The sequence below is a fragment of the Manis javanica genome, chromosome 4 (assembly GCF_040802235.1).
Source record: "Manis javanica isolate MJ-LG chromosome 4, MJ_LKY, whole genome shotgun sequence".
Classification (NCBI taxonomy): domain Eukaryota; kingdom Metazoa; phylum Chordata; class Mammalia; order Pholidota; family Manidae; genus Manis; species Manis javanica.
In genome coordinates this window covers 47,476,805-47,491,911 of record NC_133159.1, presented here as the reverse complement: position 1 = coordinate 47,491,911, position 15,107 = coordinate 47,476,805, and the positions used below count along the sequence as shown (strand labels likewise).

General features: G+C 34.8%; 1 protein-coding gene across 4 annotated transcripts in view; it reads left to right on the top strand.

Moving 5' to 3' along the window:
- The window catches only part of MYSM1 (Myb like, SWIRM and MPN domains 1), a 41,280-nt gene extending 26,754 nt beyond the window's left edge, over positions 1-14,526 (top strand). For 2 of the 4 annotated variants that reach the window (XM_073234005.1, XM_073234002.1), the window contains 8 exons: positions 1,697-1,751; positions 2,093-2,143; positions 2,853-2,927; positions 3,519-3,707; positions 4,427-4,559; positions 7,296-7,401; positions 7,580-7,637; positions 8,639-14,526. In XM_073234005.1, coding sequence (XP_073090106.1) covers positions 1,697-1,751; positions 2,093-2,143; positions 2,853-2,927; positions 3,519-3,707; positions 4,427-4,559; positions 7,296-7,401; positions 7,580-7,637; positions 8,639-8,806 — 835 coding nt within the window. In that variant the 3' untranslated portion in view covers positions 8,807-14,526. Of the gene's footprint in view, positions 1-1,696; positions 1,752-2,092; positions 2,144-2,852; positions 2,928-3,518; positions 3,708-4,426; positions 4,560-7,295; positions 7,402-7,579; positions 7,638-8,619 lie in introns of all 4 variants that reach the window. The other 2 variants (XM_073234003.1, XM_073234004.1) reach the window with 2 other exon arrangements.
- The last annotated feature ends 581 nt before the right edge of the window (positions 14,527-15,107 follow it).

Below are 15,107 nucleotides of genomic sequence, written 5' to 3'. Positions count from 1 at the left end.
GCATGATTTAAACCGAGGCATTCAGGCTTACGAATCCATACTCCTAACCATTACTTTCTTTATCACCTTCTTGAAATAAAAATGAAAACTTAACAATTGTGAGAATAAATTAAATGAGATAAACTATACAAAAAATACAACCTTTCTAAGCTAGGACAGCTCATAGAGCATCCAAACATTTTATTTTCTGAATCTAAATGTGACACATATGTATCATGATTTTCAAGTCATTGTTCCAGTTGTCAGAATCTTTTTGAATCCAGATCCACTTTTCTTATAACAGCCTTTGTAGCTTTGAATCAAATTTCAGTAAGCTTGCCTTTTCCACCATTGATCATTGATTAAAATGTTTAACTAAGTAAATATAAACCTTACATATTATTGTTCAGTCAGCTATACATTACTACTGTTAACCAATATTTGTTCATCTTATACAGAAATCAGATGTCTTGCTTAGATGCAGACAATATATTTGAATTTAATGAGTCTCCTATTTTCTAGCAGATCATTCCTATCAAAAATGAAAATTGGGTTTATTTTCATGACTTACTTTCATGAAACCATCATTAGTAGTAGTTACCTCTTCACTTGTTAATTCCTCTGCTTTTAAAGTCTGCTTTTCCATGTTTTGAAAATAAGTCCAATAATTGCCTATTCCTAGTCCTAGAGTAACTTCGTGTTGTCTACAGCTCCTCAAAAAGGCTGGCGGTGGTTTCACATCAAAGTTCTTTGGCGCTGTGGAATGCATGTCTCTTGCTGTTTTCTCATCTGTCTTGGCCTCTGATTCTTTTTATTTGATTAAGTACTTTCTGGTTTGAAGACTTTCATTCAGCAAATACTTTTTGAATGCTTTCTATGTGTCAGGTACAGTTCTGGGCATTTGGAATACAGTATTCAGCAAAGTAGGGTCTGATCTGGTCCTAACAGTCGCTGGTAGAATAGGAACTGTATAGTCCTGCATTTTTCCAGTTTTGTTAACATGACCGTATTCCTTGTTTGTTTGTTTTTTCCCTTTCTCTGATCATAGTCTAAAAAAAACTTTTTTATTCTTAATATTTTTCTCAAACCTTAATTCCTTACTTGTTAAACCTCTCTAATATTTCTCTCAGGTTTACAAATGCTTTTATATCTAGCCTTGCTTAGTTGGCCTTCTTCCCATCATTTTTTACTGTTTCATTTTAAAATATCAAGTTAGCATAAAACTTTCCATATACATTAGTTTCTTTAGCAGAACTATCATTATTTATTCATTCAAAAAACATTTAGTGAGTTCCTACCCTGTACCAAGAATGTTGTACTGACAAAAGTATTTTTGAGAAATTTCCATCTTCCTTGAACATTCTGTCACATGCCAGGAAATCGGTTGTATTTTCATTGAACTTTTTGAAACCTGTTTACAGTGTATGACACATGTCTAGCCATTTATAATGTTCTCTTTGGGTGTTAAAAGAAATTAAAACAATAATTATTTTCTCCCAAAGGTCCTGTCATTGCCCATTTTTTTAAATCAAGTTCAAAATAATATTTCTTTCAAAAGGGTTGTATGAAATGTCCTAAGATACTCTTCTATTTTAATTTTTTTCTCACTCAGAATTTAAGTTTAGGTTATTGATACACATTCTCAAATTTGAATAAATGTTACTTTGCTAATCTTGTTTTGAGAGTATATTAGAAATGATTTTTTTTTCTTTTTCAGCTCATTTGATCCCTTCCAGTTGATACCTTGTAATTTTTTCAGTGAAGAAAAGCAGGTACTGTTTGTGCATCACTGAATGACCATAAGCAATGTCCTCCTGACAGACATGAAATACTTCTTCTTTTTCTCTGTGTGCAAGGCATATGTATGTAAAAAATTAGACAAGTGAAGGTGCATTAAGGGTTGTATAAGTGATACAGATAGAAAAAAAGACAATTCCTCTATGCTAGCATTTTCAATGATAATTTAAAGGGAAAAAAGTCTGGTTTGTGCTGAGTCATGATCTGTGGGGAGAACTTGGTGTGATAGATAAAGGAGAAAAGGATAGACATTCCAGTTAGGAAGAACAAAATCTCTATTTTTATGCTCCCCCATTTTTTTTTGTTTATATTTCAGGAGCCATTTCAGGTGAGAGTGGCTTCAGAAGCACTTTTAATAATGGATTTGGTAAGGATAATCTATTGTGTTTAGTTATTCTGATTTCTATTCTTGTGTATTTTTATTACAGGCTTAAGAGAGTATCGAAGACGTGTATTTTGGATCTTAACTATCCTCTTTTACAAGGAATCTAAAAATAAGTCTTTTCTTTTGGAGAAAAGCCAAACAATTGCATGTTTCCATATTTTAGAGAAAATTAATTAATGTGAGTTTTTGCAGACTGTTTGTCATCATTAACCCTATTTTCATTTCCTAGTATCCTTTGCCTGCTGCCTTCTAGATAATGGCAAAAAAGCACAACTCCTATAATTTGGAGGCTCATTGTTTAAACTACTGAGGCCTCCAATAGTTGTGTGTTTATTTGTAGTGTTTTTCTATAGGAGGACCCAGAGTGAAATTTATTTTGTGTTCTTATGATACCTTTCCTGAATAGGGAAAGCAAATGGTATCTTCATTCTGTAAATGAAAAAAATGGCATCTTGGAATTTCTGAATGTTTGGTTCAAAGCTTTCTCAGCTAGCAGTGAAGGCAGATCTGAAATCCTAAGTCTCTGTGCACTGAGCCTAGCATCTGGTTCCTCTACTATGCTACTTTATTTTAGAAAAGCATAGCGACCAAACTTAAAATGACTCTTCGGTGATAAGTGAGTTTTATTCTGATTTTTTTGTCCGGTGGGTTTGTATGTTTTGACTAAGTCTATTCTGTATTTCTTTTTTAGCATGCTCATGTTTCTATGGCAGAAGTGATTGGTCTGTTAGGAGGAAGATACTCAGAAGTTGATAAGATAGTTGAAGTAAGTTATTTTAAAATTTTTAAAAATTACTTAGTCCTACTACCATACCAAATATTCCAGTGGATATATTTAAAATATAGACTCTATCTATGATGCAAATATAGAACGTTATATATTCCCAGAAGTGACTTGACATTCTGTATTTTAAGCACCCGTTTCTTCTCACCACCAAGAAAGGAAACACTACCAGGCCTTGGTTCCTCATTGCCGTCACCAGTAAAAAGCTACCACTCCTCAGAGGCCAGGAAACATGTGCTAACCTTATAGTTGAAACTTGGTACACATCATTGTTTTGAAATTATTATAAATAATAGGGGTCATTGAAAGACTGTGTTCGTACAGATACCATGTACACAGGTTGACCTGGAAAACAAGCAGTCAATATAACATTGTTTGAGTAGAAAAATGGATTCTGAGTTTCTAGCATACAGTCACACTTTGGGAGTATAATTCACTTTAAGTTAAAACCTGCCTATATTATAGTCAAATAGAAGACTGGCTTTGAAAAGTTTCTGTATCTGTGTATGAAAGAACTAAATAAAGTAATTACCTGGATTTCCATGTAATCATAAAAGAATTAATCCTTTATAGGTCTGTGCAGCAGAACCATGTAACAGTCTGAGTACAGGACTGCAGTGTGAGATGGATCCTGTCTCACAAACACAGGCCTCGGAAACCTTGGCTGTAAGAGGCTATAGTGTTATCGGATGGTATCATTCTCATCCTGCCTTTGATCCTAATCCTTCCTTACGAGATATTGATACTCAAGCCAAATACCAGGTGTGTTTATAGGTCTTCTGTATATATAATCTGAAATAATGCATATTCTCTCCCCTTTCATTGCTCTCTATTAAATAAATACAGTTTAAACAGTTCTAGGAAAGTATTGCATTTATAATATTCTTGCATCTGGAGTTTTGAAATAGCTTGCATTTTTTTCTGATTATAAGAACAATAAATGTTTTAAACACTTGGAAAATCAGCTATTTTGTGTAATACAAACAAGCTATAAAACTAACAGTAATAATTACTTCCAGAGTTTAAAAATTGATGACAACTACAACAGGGACTTGGAACAATTAATATAATCAGAAACATAATATATTTTGCATCTAGTAAAAACAGTTTCACTCTGCAGTTTTGTGTTATGTGAATATTTTTGCTATAGGCAGCTGTAAATTATTACCATACTGATAAAGATTACCACCAAAGGGTAATGAATATGATTTGTAAATATATTTGTGGCAAATGAAGATTTTTCAGGCCAAGTATTCTCTATAAGGGTCTTTTCAGGTTAGGTTGAACATATTTTGGCCGGAAAAATTTAGAGTGTGGAATGAATATATACATTTCATTTCGTTGCTGTTTGGATTTGAAGTTTTTAACACACTCTTTGAGTTTGCTTTTCCTCCACTAGATGTTGAATATGTTAGTGTGGGTAAATACTGATATTTAAGTGTTTGTAGTTGAAACTAATTATACTTTTCTTTTAATTGTAGAGTTACTTTTCCAGAGGTGGTGCAAAGTTCATTGGAATGATTGTTAGTCCTTATAATCGAAGCAATCCTTTACCTTATTCCCAGATTACCTGCCTGGTTATAAGTGATGAAATTAGCCCAAATGGCTCTTACCGTAAGTTTTCAACAAAAACAACTTCATCCTATTTCTTTCTTCAGTTCTTTGAATCTTACAAATCAAAGAATTTTCAACTGTGCAAAACTATTTGATGGAAAACTTTGTGCCCTCAACTAGTGTATCACTGTTTGATACTGTGTAGTGCAGCCAACCCCTTTCCCTTTCATGGTATACTAGATTCAAGTATCCTCTTGTTATGATGGCCACTGGACCAGAGGGTTTCAGTGTGGAGAAAAGTTATAGCCAAGTGGTGTGTGTGTTAGGTACTGGAGACGTTGCAGTAAGCAAAATAGACAGTCTCTCTGTTCTCATGAAAATTTTTTGATAAATGCAGACTGGCTTTCTCTGCAGTGGTATTCAAATGAAAAAGAAAAATGACCACCCTACCACACTCTCTGTGACCTCTTGGTATAAGCTTAATCATGCCTTTTTTTTTTATGTCTGAGTTTACATTCTCTCTCAAGAAAGAATTTGGTTGATTTACCCCATCATATGACTTGATTCTTGTAAGGGTAATGTCTGCTTGTAGCCCAGTCAGCTCTGGCTGGATGGGAAATTAGTGTAGTCGACTAGGTAAAGTAAGGGAATGTAAGAAGGGAGCACGGACAGAAAGGAAAAGATGGAAGGAAACAGTCAACATCTCTAGCATATTCTTTCTTCTCCATCTTACTACCCCTGTCTACTCTAGGTCACTGTCTTCTCTGGATACTGTCACTGCACATTGTACCCTTTCCCATTAGCTCATGAACTCCTTGAAGGTAGATACTCTATTGTACTTGTTTTTCTATCCTCAAATTTCTAGCACAAGGCTTGGCATGAAGTAGGCACTAAATGAATGCATGTCTAACAAGTGAATTTCTTCATTCTTAATGATGTCTCTTATATGTGACACAGTTGTCACTCGTAATGTCATGCTTTTCTCTGGTTAAGACCCCAGTGCACCCCATGTCATTTACTGTTAGTTGCTCTGTTCTTTGTGCAACACTTGTTTCCTGCCTTCATGGTTGCTTTTGTCTTGTGATGTAATTAAACTGTTTAGTGTGTCTCACTGAACTGTGAGCCCCGAAGAGCAGCAGCTATGTTTTTTTTGTCTCTGTGTCTCCTGATCGATTGTCTTATACCTAGAAAGTGGTCAGCACTCTGTAAGTTTTCATTAGATGAATGGTATTGACATTAACTTTGGTCCAGAATGCCCATTTTGAGCGTACATCTTTATAGCCCAGTATAATTTTACAAAAAGATCCAACAGGAGGAATCACAGTCAACTTGTTCTCAATTTAAAACATTTCTTAATTTCATGTTCTGCTAGGTTTTAAGAGTGTCCCTCTACTCTTGATACTGTCTAATAGAGTAGTTACTAGCCACATGTATCCGTTTAATTAGAATTAAATGCAATTTAAAATTCAGTTCCTAGAATTCCGCATCTGGCCTAAACGAAGTAACAGGTACCTGCCTTGAATAACCAGTAACCTGGAAAAATATCTGAATTATGATATTTAGAACATACCATCAGGCAGTGAAGGGATATGTTTGCTGAGAGATGGGAAACAAATGAGGGGAAAACACGTCATTAGCTTACTGACAAGAGTTCTTAGGTGTGGAACAAGGAGGAGAAACTCACCCAGAGCCTGGACACACGGAGTGGAGGTGACAGAGGGAGACCAGGGAGATCCAGGCAACTAAATTTGCAAAACATGAGCAGAGAACCACCACACAGAGAGGAGACTCCAGAGACTTGTTTGGATTTATGGTACTAATGCAGTATGCAGCAAGATGCAGACCAGGACATGCATATGAAGAGACCATTGCATACAGGGGAAAGAATCTCTTGACAGGATTAAAAGGAACACTGCTGGATGCTCACATAAGCCACCACTGCACAGTGCACAAGTACTTAGTGTTCTCATTTCAGAAAGTTCTGTTGGGCAGAAATGCCTCTCAAATGACCATTACCAACATTGCGTATTAGATCTTAATCTCACTTTGCTTCACTTGGAAACCCTCTGGTTCAAGACTTAAGATTCTTAGAAGCCATGGGATACCTTGTACCTTTAACTTGGTCCTGTCTATTTTCCTCCCTTCCTCCCTTCTTTCCTCTCCTCCCTTTCTGTTATGTATATACCAAATCCTACTTTAAACTGTCTCTAACGGTTAATTATTTTCTGTACTTGTAATTGGCAGGAAATGTATTTAGTGATTAGTTTTTTTCTGATATTCTAGTAGATAAAAATAGTACAAAAGGAAATTTTTACTGGTTTTATTGCCAGTTTTTTAACTTAGAAAAATATTCTTAATATGAAATACAGCTGTATATTGTGTGTTGTAAGCTTAATAAACTGTGTACAAAAAAATCACTGGGATAGAATATGTCTGGATTTGCCTAGATCAGTCCCAGTTTTAATCTGTGGTTCTGACACAATTATTAATAGTGTTCCCTTTCACTTAACATTCTCCTGGTTTAAATGATCATCCTACTTCTCTCAGTTCCTTGCATAGAGTTGGCATATAAATAACACTTCTCCATGTTGTTATTAATTGCTTGGCATTAATGTTGATGGAACAAGTTCAGCCAGGCAATAAATATTTAATGAATGTCCACTATGTTTAAGGTGTTGTTCAGCTCGTCTGCCAAGCTTTTGTTCTGAAAACACAGCAGGGAATTTTAAATAATTAAAACAATATTGGAGATTTAAGAAATAGTTGATAAAAATGTGCTTCTTTATGTTCTTCTAGGTTTACCTTACAAATTTGAAGTACAACAGATGTTAGAGGAACCTCGATGGGGATTAGTATTTGAAAAGACAAGATGGATAATAGAAAAATACAGGCTGTCCCGTAGGTATGTGCTATGGTTTGAGATGATTGCACATCTGCAGTGTTTCTCATTAAATTATGTTTTAGAGAAAACCTAAGTTAAATATAAAATTGTGACATATGGCATCAGTGATAGTTTATTATAAAACTGATTAGTTTATCGTATTTGTCTCATCAATTTGTTTCCATATTTCTTCCAACAGTAGCATTCCCATGGATAAAATTTTTCGCCGGGATTCTGACCTGACTTGTTTACAGAAAGTAAGCTTCCTTCATTTTTACTGGTTCCATTGTTCACAGATTCTAAGGCCATTCATCTCAGTGATATTCCCATGATGTCTAATGTTTTGTGGATACATTTCTGTGTAGTTCCTTTATTACTTTTTCTTTTCTAAAATTAATTTCTAGGAGATAATTAGTCATTTGTTTTGTTGCCCACACTTGCATATAGAAATAATTATATTTTATAATAAATTTGTCAGTGCTAGATGATAAATTTCTTAGATTATTATTGTACACAGTGGAGAACATTTTTCTCATTTTATTAAATTCAAAAGCACCATGTTTCCAAGTTTTAACAAGTAATCATTTTTAGGAATGGTTGTATGAATTTAATAAAGTTAAATGGTCATTTTATTTACTTTCTGGTAGAAAATAAGAGTCCTGAATTCTTTTATTTTACTTTATTTTTTTTTTTCTATGAGTATAAGTTAAGATCAGTAGACTGGCAACATTTATCTTTCTTTTTATTATTTGGTAACAATTTAGGAATAGAAATACAAGCATACTGTTTCTTTTTAATAATTTATACCCCCTCCTATACTAGCCACTTTCTCTTTGTTCTGTTGGAAGAGTAATATGCATGTTTCCCAAGAAATAGACTGTAGCATCCTAATTTGAAATGGTAGAGTTCTGTGTTTGTACATGGATCTTCTGTCCTACAGATTATTTCACTTTGTAAATGTAAAACGAGAAACAAAGCCACAAGTTTGGCCAAAGTGGAAAGCATCATGCTTACGGACTCAGGTCTGTCTTACATAAGATGATAAAGGAACTAACCTCAGCATTTGTCAGCAGTGGCTTCCATGACTCCAGCTGTATAATTATTGAGCACAAATTTATCTTCAGACACATATAAAGGGAATGTTTCTCATTTGAGCATTAGAAAATATGAGCTTTGGAAAGGGATAAATTAACGATAGTAATACAGACTGTCTTATGCTTTTTGTTTATTTAAATATAGAACTTTTCTTTCCAACTAGCTTTTGGAGTGTCTGAGGAAAACTCTGAGCAGAGTGACCAATTGCTTCATCGCTGAAGAATTCTTGACTCAGATAGAAAATTTATTTCTTTCCAATTATAAAAGCAAGCAGGAAAATGGAGTCCCTGAAGAGAACTTCACTATGGGTCCAAAGGAATTATTAATGTAATTATTTTAAAGTAAGACATTTTAATATTGACATAGTAGGTCCTGCTTCCAGAGTTATAATCTTGATATTGTTGTAATTTAGTTAACAGAGGCACATATTTGATATTTTTCTCTATTTTTTGTCTAAGAGGATTCAAGATGGCAGTGTGAGAGGTGAGGCAGTAAACTCCTCCTAAAACCACAGATAGTGTGAAAATATAGTTAATACAACTAACCCTAAAACAGCAAAAAAGGGCCAAATGAAACGGAACTCACCAGTCTTCCTGAAAGAGAGTTCAAAATAAAAATCATAAACATGCTTATGGAGGTACAGGAAAATACTCAAGAACTCAGAAATGAATTTAAGACGGAGATTCAATCATTAAGAAATTCCATATCTGAAATGAAACATACAATGGAGGGATTTAAAAGCAGATTAGATGTAGTAGAAGAGACAGTAAATGGAATCGAAATTAGAGAAGAGGAATACAGAGAAGCCGAGGCACAGAGAAAAAAGAATCTCTAAGAATGAAAGACTATTGAGAGAACTGTGTGAACAAGCCAAAAGGAACAATATTTGTATAATAGGGGTACCAGAAGAAGAAGAGAGAAAAAGGGATAGAAAGTGTCATTGAGGAGGTAATTGCTGAAAACTTCCCAACTCTGGGGAAGGAGATAGGCTCTCAAGCCATCGAGATGCACAGATCTCCCAACACAAGGGCTGATACTTTTCTTTAAAAATTCACAAAATTCAGATTTTGCCACATAAGTCATATGATGAGAGAGCTAAAGACTTGTTTTCATACAGTGATTACCAAAGTGCTCTGCAGACCAGGGTCTGCTGCAGAGCTGCAGTCCTACCATGGCCAGTAAGCAATGCAGTAGACTGAATGGCAGTCTGCTTTACTGTTGTATCAGAGTGATAAGTGAAATATATCTCTAATGTGTATTTCTCCCTGAACTTGTCATCCCATTTTTGGTATCTCATGTCTCATTAGGAACACTTGCCTTCTTTCCATGTGTTTTGGTGAGATTTGTTTATGGTTGCAAATGAGATATAAATGGATGATCACTGAAGTAATTAACATGTTTAAGAACTACTGGTTTAATAAATCTTAACATGCTAGGGATAGCTGTGGAGCATAAGGAGAAAAATCTTAAAAACAGAGAAGTGAACCAAAGGAGAGAATCAAATTTTTGGTTTTTTAATTACAGGTACTTGCTTCCATTTTATTTTATAGCAGCAATACTCCAGGATATGCCATTTTCTCAGTTATCTGAAACATTTTGTGTTTATTTCAGTTACATCAAATAATTAGTTTCAACTATATGACCACTTACATTAGTACTTGTATTAGCGTGTGTAATAAAACTTCATTTTACTGGAACACAGGTAACATTCCCTTCAAACTAGAATTTTTTTTTTCCTAAAAAGGAAAAAATTACAAAAAAAGCTTAAATAAATCAGAGATACAATTTTAAAAACAAAAATCCCTTCCAGGCATATTCAGCCCACTTTCATATATTTTCTGAATCATAGATCAGCAGACTTTATATAAAGGGGCAGTTAGTCAGTAACAGGCTTTGCAGCCCTCATTCTGTCTCTATCAGATGTTCTCCTTTATAGTTTTGAAACTTTAAAAATATGAAACCATTCTTAGTTCATGAACCTCACAAAAAACACGTTGCTGGACTTTATCTTCCAACCCCTAATCTAGGGATTTAAAAGCATTCTAGGGAATTTCAAACATTTAGAATTTATTTTCAGATGCATGAGCCTGAGACACTGAAAGGTCCTGCATCATCTTCAAACAACAGCAAAACTCAAAATTGTGATTTACATTTAAGTACGTTTTCAGATAAAAGTTAGCAATCACGCTGCCTGATTGATCCTAATAGATTGTATGTAGAATTATTTACAAACATTCTTATTAATAATAGTTTTATTATATCTAATCTGGGTATGTTCTGTCTTTTTACCTTTCTTAGTTGTAACGATCAGTAGCCCAGGAAGAATATAGCAGTATTGGAAGGAGCAGTGAGCCAGTTTTAGGTGACCTGGGCTTTGACTCAACCTTGTGGTTTTGGGGGATATAGTTTACTTTCTCTGGGCTTAAATTCTTTTGTGTAACTGATGTTTAAATTATCTTTCTGGCACTCTAGGTCTAAGATCTTATGGTTTGTTCTAATTGTTGGACTACTCACCTGGAACTTTATATTTTGAGATGGTACCTTTCCCAAATTAACAAATGTTTTTAAAGAAAACTAGTAGTATTTTCATTTCTCTCTATGCATTTATGATTAACAATGGAACATAACATAAAGCAGCTACTTTTGGGACCAGGGATGTAACAGCTGTAGACCAAAAAATAGGAAACCTGAGTTCTTAGTATAATTCTGTTACCAGCTTCGCTGTATGTGTAACTGTATGACAGTGATAAAATCACATAACCTGTCTGGACTTGACACTCTTCACCTGTAATTCAAAAATCTAAATTCTGTGATTTAGTATCTCCTTCCAAGAGCAGAAAGTCAGATTCTACAGAAAATAGCAATCCACTCCTTTGTACTCTTCCCTTTGACATATTTTCCTGATTGTACATTGGGAACAGATCCTAGAAAGTTCATATTAATTAACTTTCTTGATTGGCATTTCCCTGTAATGATAAATTTAGGTGATGGGAAATAGTGAAAATCATTAAAAGTTCTGTTTTCAAGTTGAGGTGCTCTGCACATCACTAGTTAACCATAATTACTAACAAGCCATGCTATGAGGAGCTCAAAGGTGGCAATCTTCAGAGTTTAAAGCTTTAAGAACACAATTTTTAAAATATTTACTTAGTGATTTTTCTGGTGGTAGAGTACATTTATCTCATAAAATATTAACAGAAGCATAAAATAAAAATATCTTGATCCTACTATTAAGAAAACTGTAGTTAACATTTTAGTATAAATCCTTTTTTTTGGACTGTATAATATTAGAACATTACAGTCTGTTATTTTCCTCCCCTCGTCCGGCATTCATTCTCCCTTTTTGCTTTTTTCTCTGATAATATCCTGGAAACATTTTTGCAGCTGCAGGTGCCCACATTCCTGTCACTGCCAGCCATGGGCTAGGTAGTTGGAGCCAGGGCCTTGGAGAAGCGCCGAAGTCTAGAACTAAGTTGCAGTGTAATTCAGGACCTTCAGGAGGCAGAGCCAACAGAAAACCTACCTCTGGTGGTAATGTTTACAGGACAGGAGAGAGGACTTGAACATGTCCAAGTCATCCCAGTTTGGCTCTTACTATTGCATAATGACAATACAATAATGAACTTAATTTTTATTTCTTTTTCCAGCTTGGCTAGTGGTAATTGATACTCACGCTTTGCCACTATTAGACTTAACTCTCTACTAATTCCAAAGTAACATTTAAGTAAAGAAAATCAGTGGAGTAAGAACAAGATCAGACTCTCCTCCCCCCTCCATTATTGACCCTATATTCAAAGCTGCACTATGACCTTCATGGGCCTTGTTTCTTCTTCTATTAAAAAAAATTAATATATTACAATTTTACAAAATGAAGAAAAAGAATTCTAAAAGTGTAACGTGAATTTACTATTATATGTAAATATGTCCCTCAATCTTAATATTCATATTTTTTCTTCTGAATCTAAAAGAAAGCATTTTCATGGGCCTCTAAAAAGTATTGTGGACCTGAAGCATGGTGCCTGATAGTAAGTTGGCCCTCCCTATATTCTGAAGGGTATCATTGGAAAAATGGCAGTGACTGCCTATAAAAACCTACCTCACAAACTCTAGGGTATTTTGCCACTGCAGCCAAGAAGATTGCAGTTCCCATGGCATTAGATCTATAGACTTGCACTTAGTTCTTTACTGACTTGACCAAAACGTAAGAGTATTACCTGGGACCATTCATCCTCAGAGAAAGACTGGAGGCAGAAGTTAAGAGTTTTCAGGTACATATTTTGGTTAATGATCCTTAATCTATAGTTTTGAAACTAAAACCATATATCCTACCACTTTGCCTTTCATCATTTCCCTCACGCCCTTTTCTTCATCCCCACTGCACTTCTTACCTGTCAGCATATAGGTTGAAAGCATTCTGTCATTTGTTGAAAGCAGGGCTTGAAGAGCAGAGATGAACAGACCCATTCATATTTCCCAAAAGTTGATGAATGCTGACCCAGCCTCCTCTGCAGGACTTTCCTCCCCAACAGGAATGGGGTGAGGTGTGTGACCTGCAGACTGAGAGCCGGTCAGAGTCTCTGCAGCTGTCTGGGCAGCAAAGGAGACTGTGGCCTCAGCGTGCCCACCTGAGCAGCACTCTTGCTTTAAAGCTGCTTCCTGTCTGTGCAGGCCCTCATGAGCTTCGAGCTATAGGACCTGAGGGCGTTGATAGTCAGGATGCCCTAGACTGATGCTTTGTCCTGAACCCACACTAGAGCGATAGGGCATGACCACTTGGAATGTAGCTACTGGTCCTCAAGTCATCAGCAGGCAGCAGGCATCCAACTGATGGATTTCAGAGTAGAAATGAAGTCAGGGTGCCCACAGTTAGTTTTTTTTTCACCTACACTCCCCTTTCTCAATAGTAGAGACTAAATCTAAAGTCACGTATTATGACATTTAGGAAAACTTAATTCACCCAAGCACAAAGAGAAAAGCATATACGTTTTAATTATCATCTGCTCCCTCAGGGTTCATAGAAAATTTAAAAAGGAAATTTGACCTGCACCTTGAGTTTACCATAGCTTAGTAGTGTTCTTACAAGTTAATACCATATCTTGCAGTATTTCCAGAAAATCACTGTGGAGAATAATGTAATATTATTTTAGCTTAATTCCTGACCTTTTTTGAAATAGTTTTATGTGTACTATTCCCCCAAACTCTGCTTTCTCTCTTTTCTAATTTAACCTGTAATTTGTGCTTTCTGGTATCTTCTGAATCTACCTTTTAAGCTACCTTAAATCCTTTCTGGAACAAGACAGAATAAATATGTTATCCCCTTAAATCAGGAGAAAGGCAAAATACTGCACAAAAGCTGTAATTATGCCTGGGGCTCTATACCAAACCAAATTTGAGAAGGTAAAATAACTTAGGATATCTAGGCTCTTTTTATTTTCTTCCTTTGAGTGTTTTTAAGAATATGTTCATAAGAACTTTAGGGGAAAATGCCTGATTTGTTATCTTTGAGGTTTCCTAGAGTAGCCTCTTAGGATTTAAGGTCTATTAAGTATGATTTCATAGTTGTATTCCTGTTTCATAGATTACAACAGAGTATTTGTTTCATCCAGTGAATACTAAAGTAGTATTTAGATTATAGCATGATTTAAACAGATTGCTTACAGACCTTTAAATTTGTGGCTTTGACATGTAAATTGTGTATTATATGTAAGTTTACTATGATTATTGATTAATTTGATGTTGTTTTCCCCAAATGTTATCAGTGTTTATGGTTTTCTTTTATTAGTTTGAAATGTGGAATGTTCTCTAGTAAAATATAATGATTTAAGCTATTTTTACATTTAAATATGATGCTATGTTATCTGTATATTAAAGAATATTGTAAATATTCATGTTTGTACAGTTATGAAAGCTTTTCCTCAAAATGATTGAACTCTCCTCTCCATACTTAGCTATAATGGATTATAAAATATCTGATTTTAAGCTTTGGGATTTTATCTTGTAAGAAAGGGAAATATTCTGAAAAATCTATATAAATAAAATTTTGAAAATAAAGTGGTGAGTCATTTGGTCTCTTTCTAAATTATTAGCAGCCTACATATTGAATTGCAAAAAATGCCCCATTAGTTCAGCAAACATTGGCTGAAATGAACATCTGTTATCTTCAGCTTTGTAAGGGATGGAAAAATGAGTAAATCTTGTTTTTTTTTCCCCCACAAGAAAAAAGTGGAAACACATAAATAATAAGTGGAAATATAATAAGTGGAAATAAAAAATAATAATAAGTGGAAAACATAAAACCCCGACATAGATAGCTAAGACATGAGATAGAAACTGGAATGGATTGCAAATGCCTATAAAAGACCTAAGGAGTAATAGGTATTTGCACATGAGAATTCTCTAAAATGTAAGAAATGGGAATTTCTTGGAAGAGATCACGTTTACACAGTCTGGCAGGATTCCATTAATGGTATTTAGGGGAAGATATTCCAGAGAGGAGTGACCTTAACATAGGTGTGGAGGAGAGGAGTGAGAAATATTTAGAGAACGATGAGAGCCTTTGGCCAGAGGGTAGGCTATGTGGAGATGGTAATTAAGGTAATTCATATGTAGTCAACTAAGGGTACAGAAGGTAG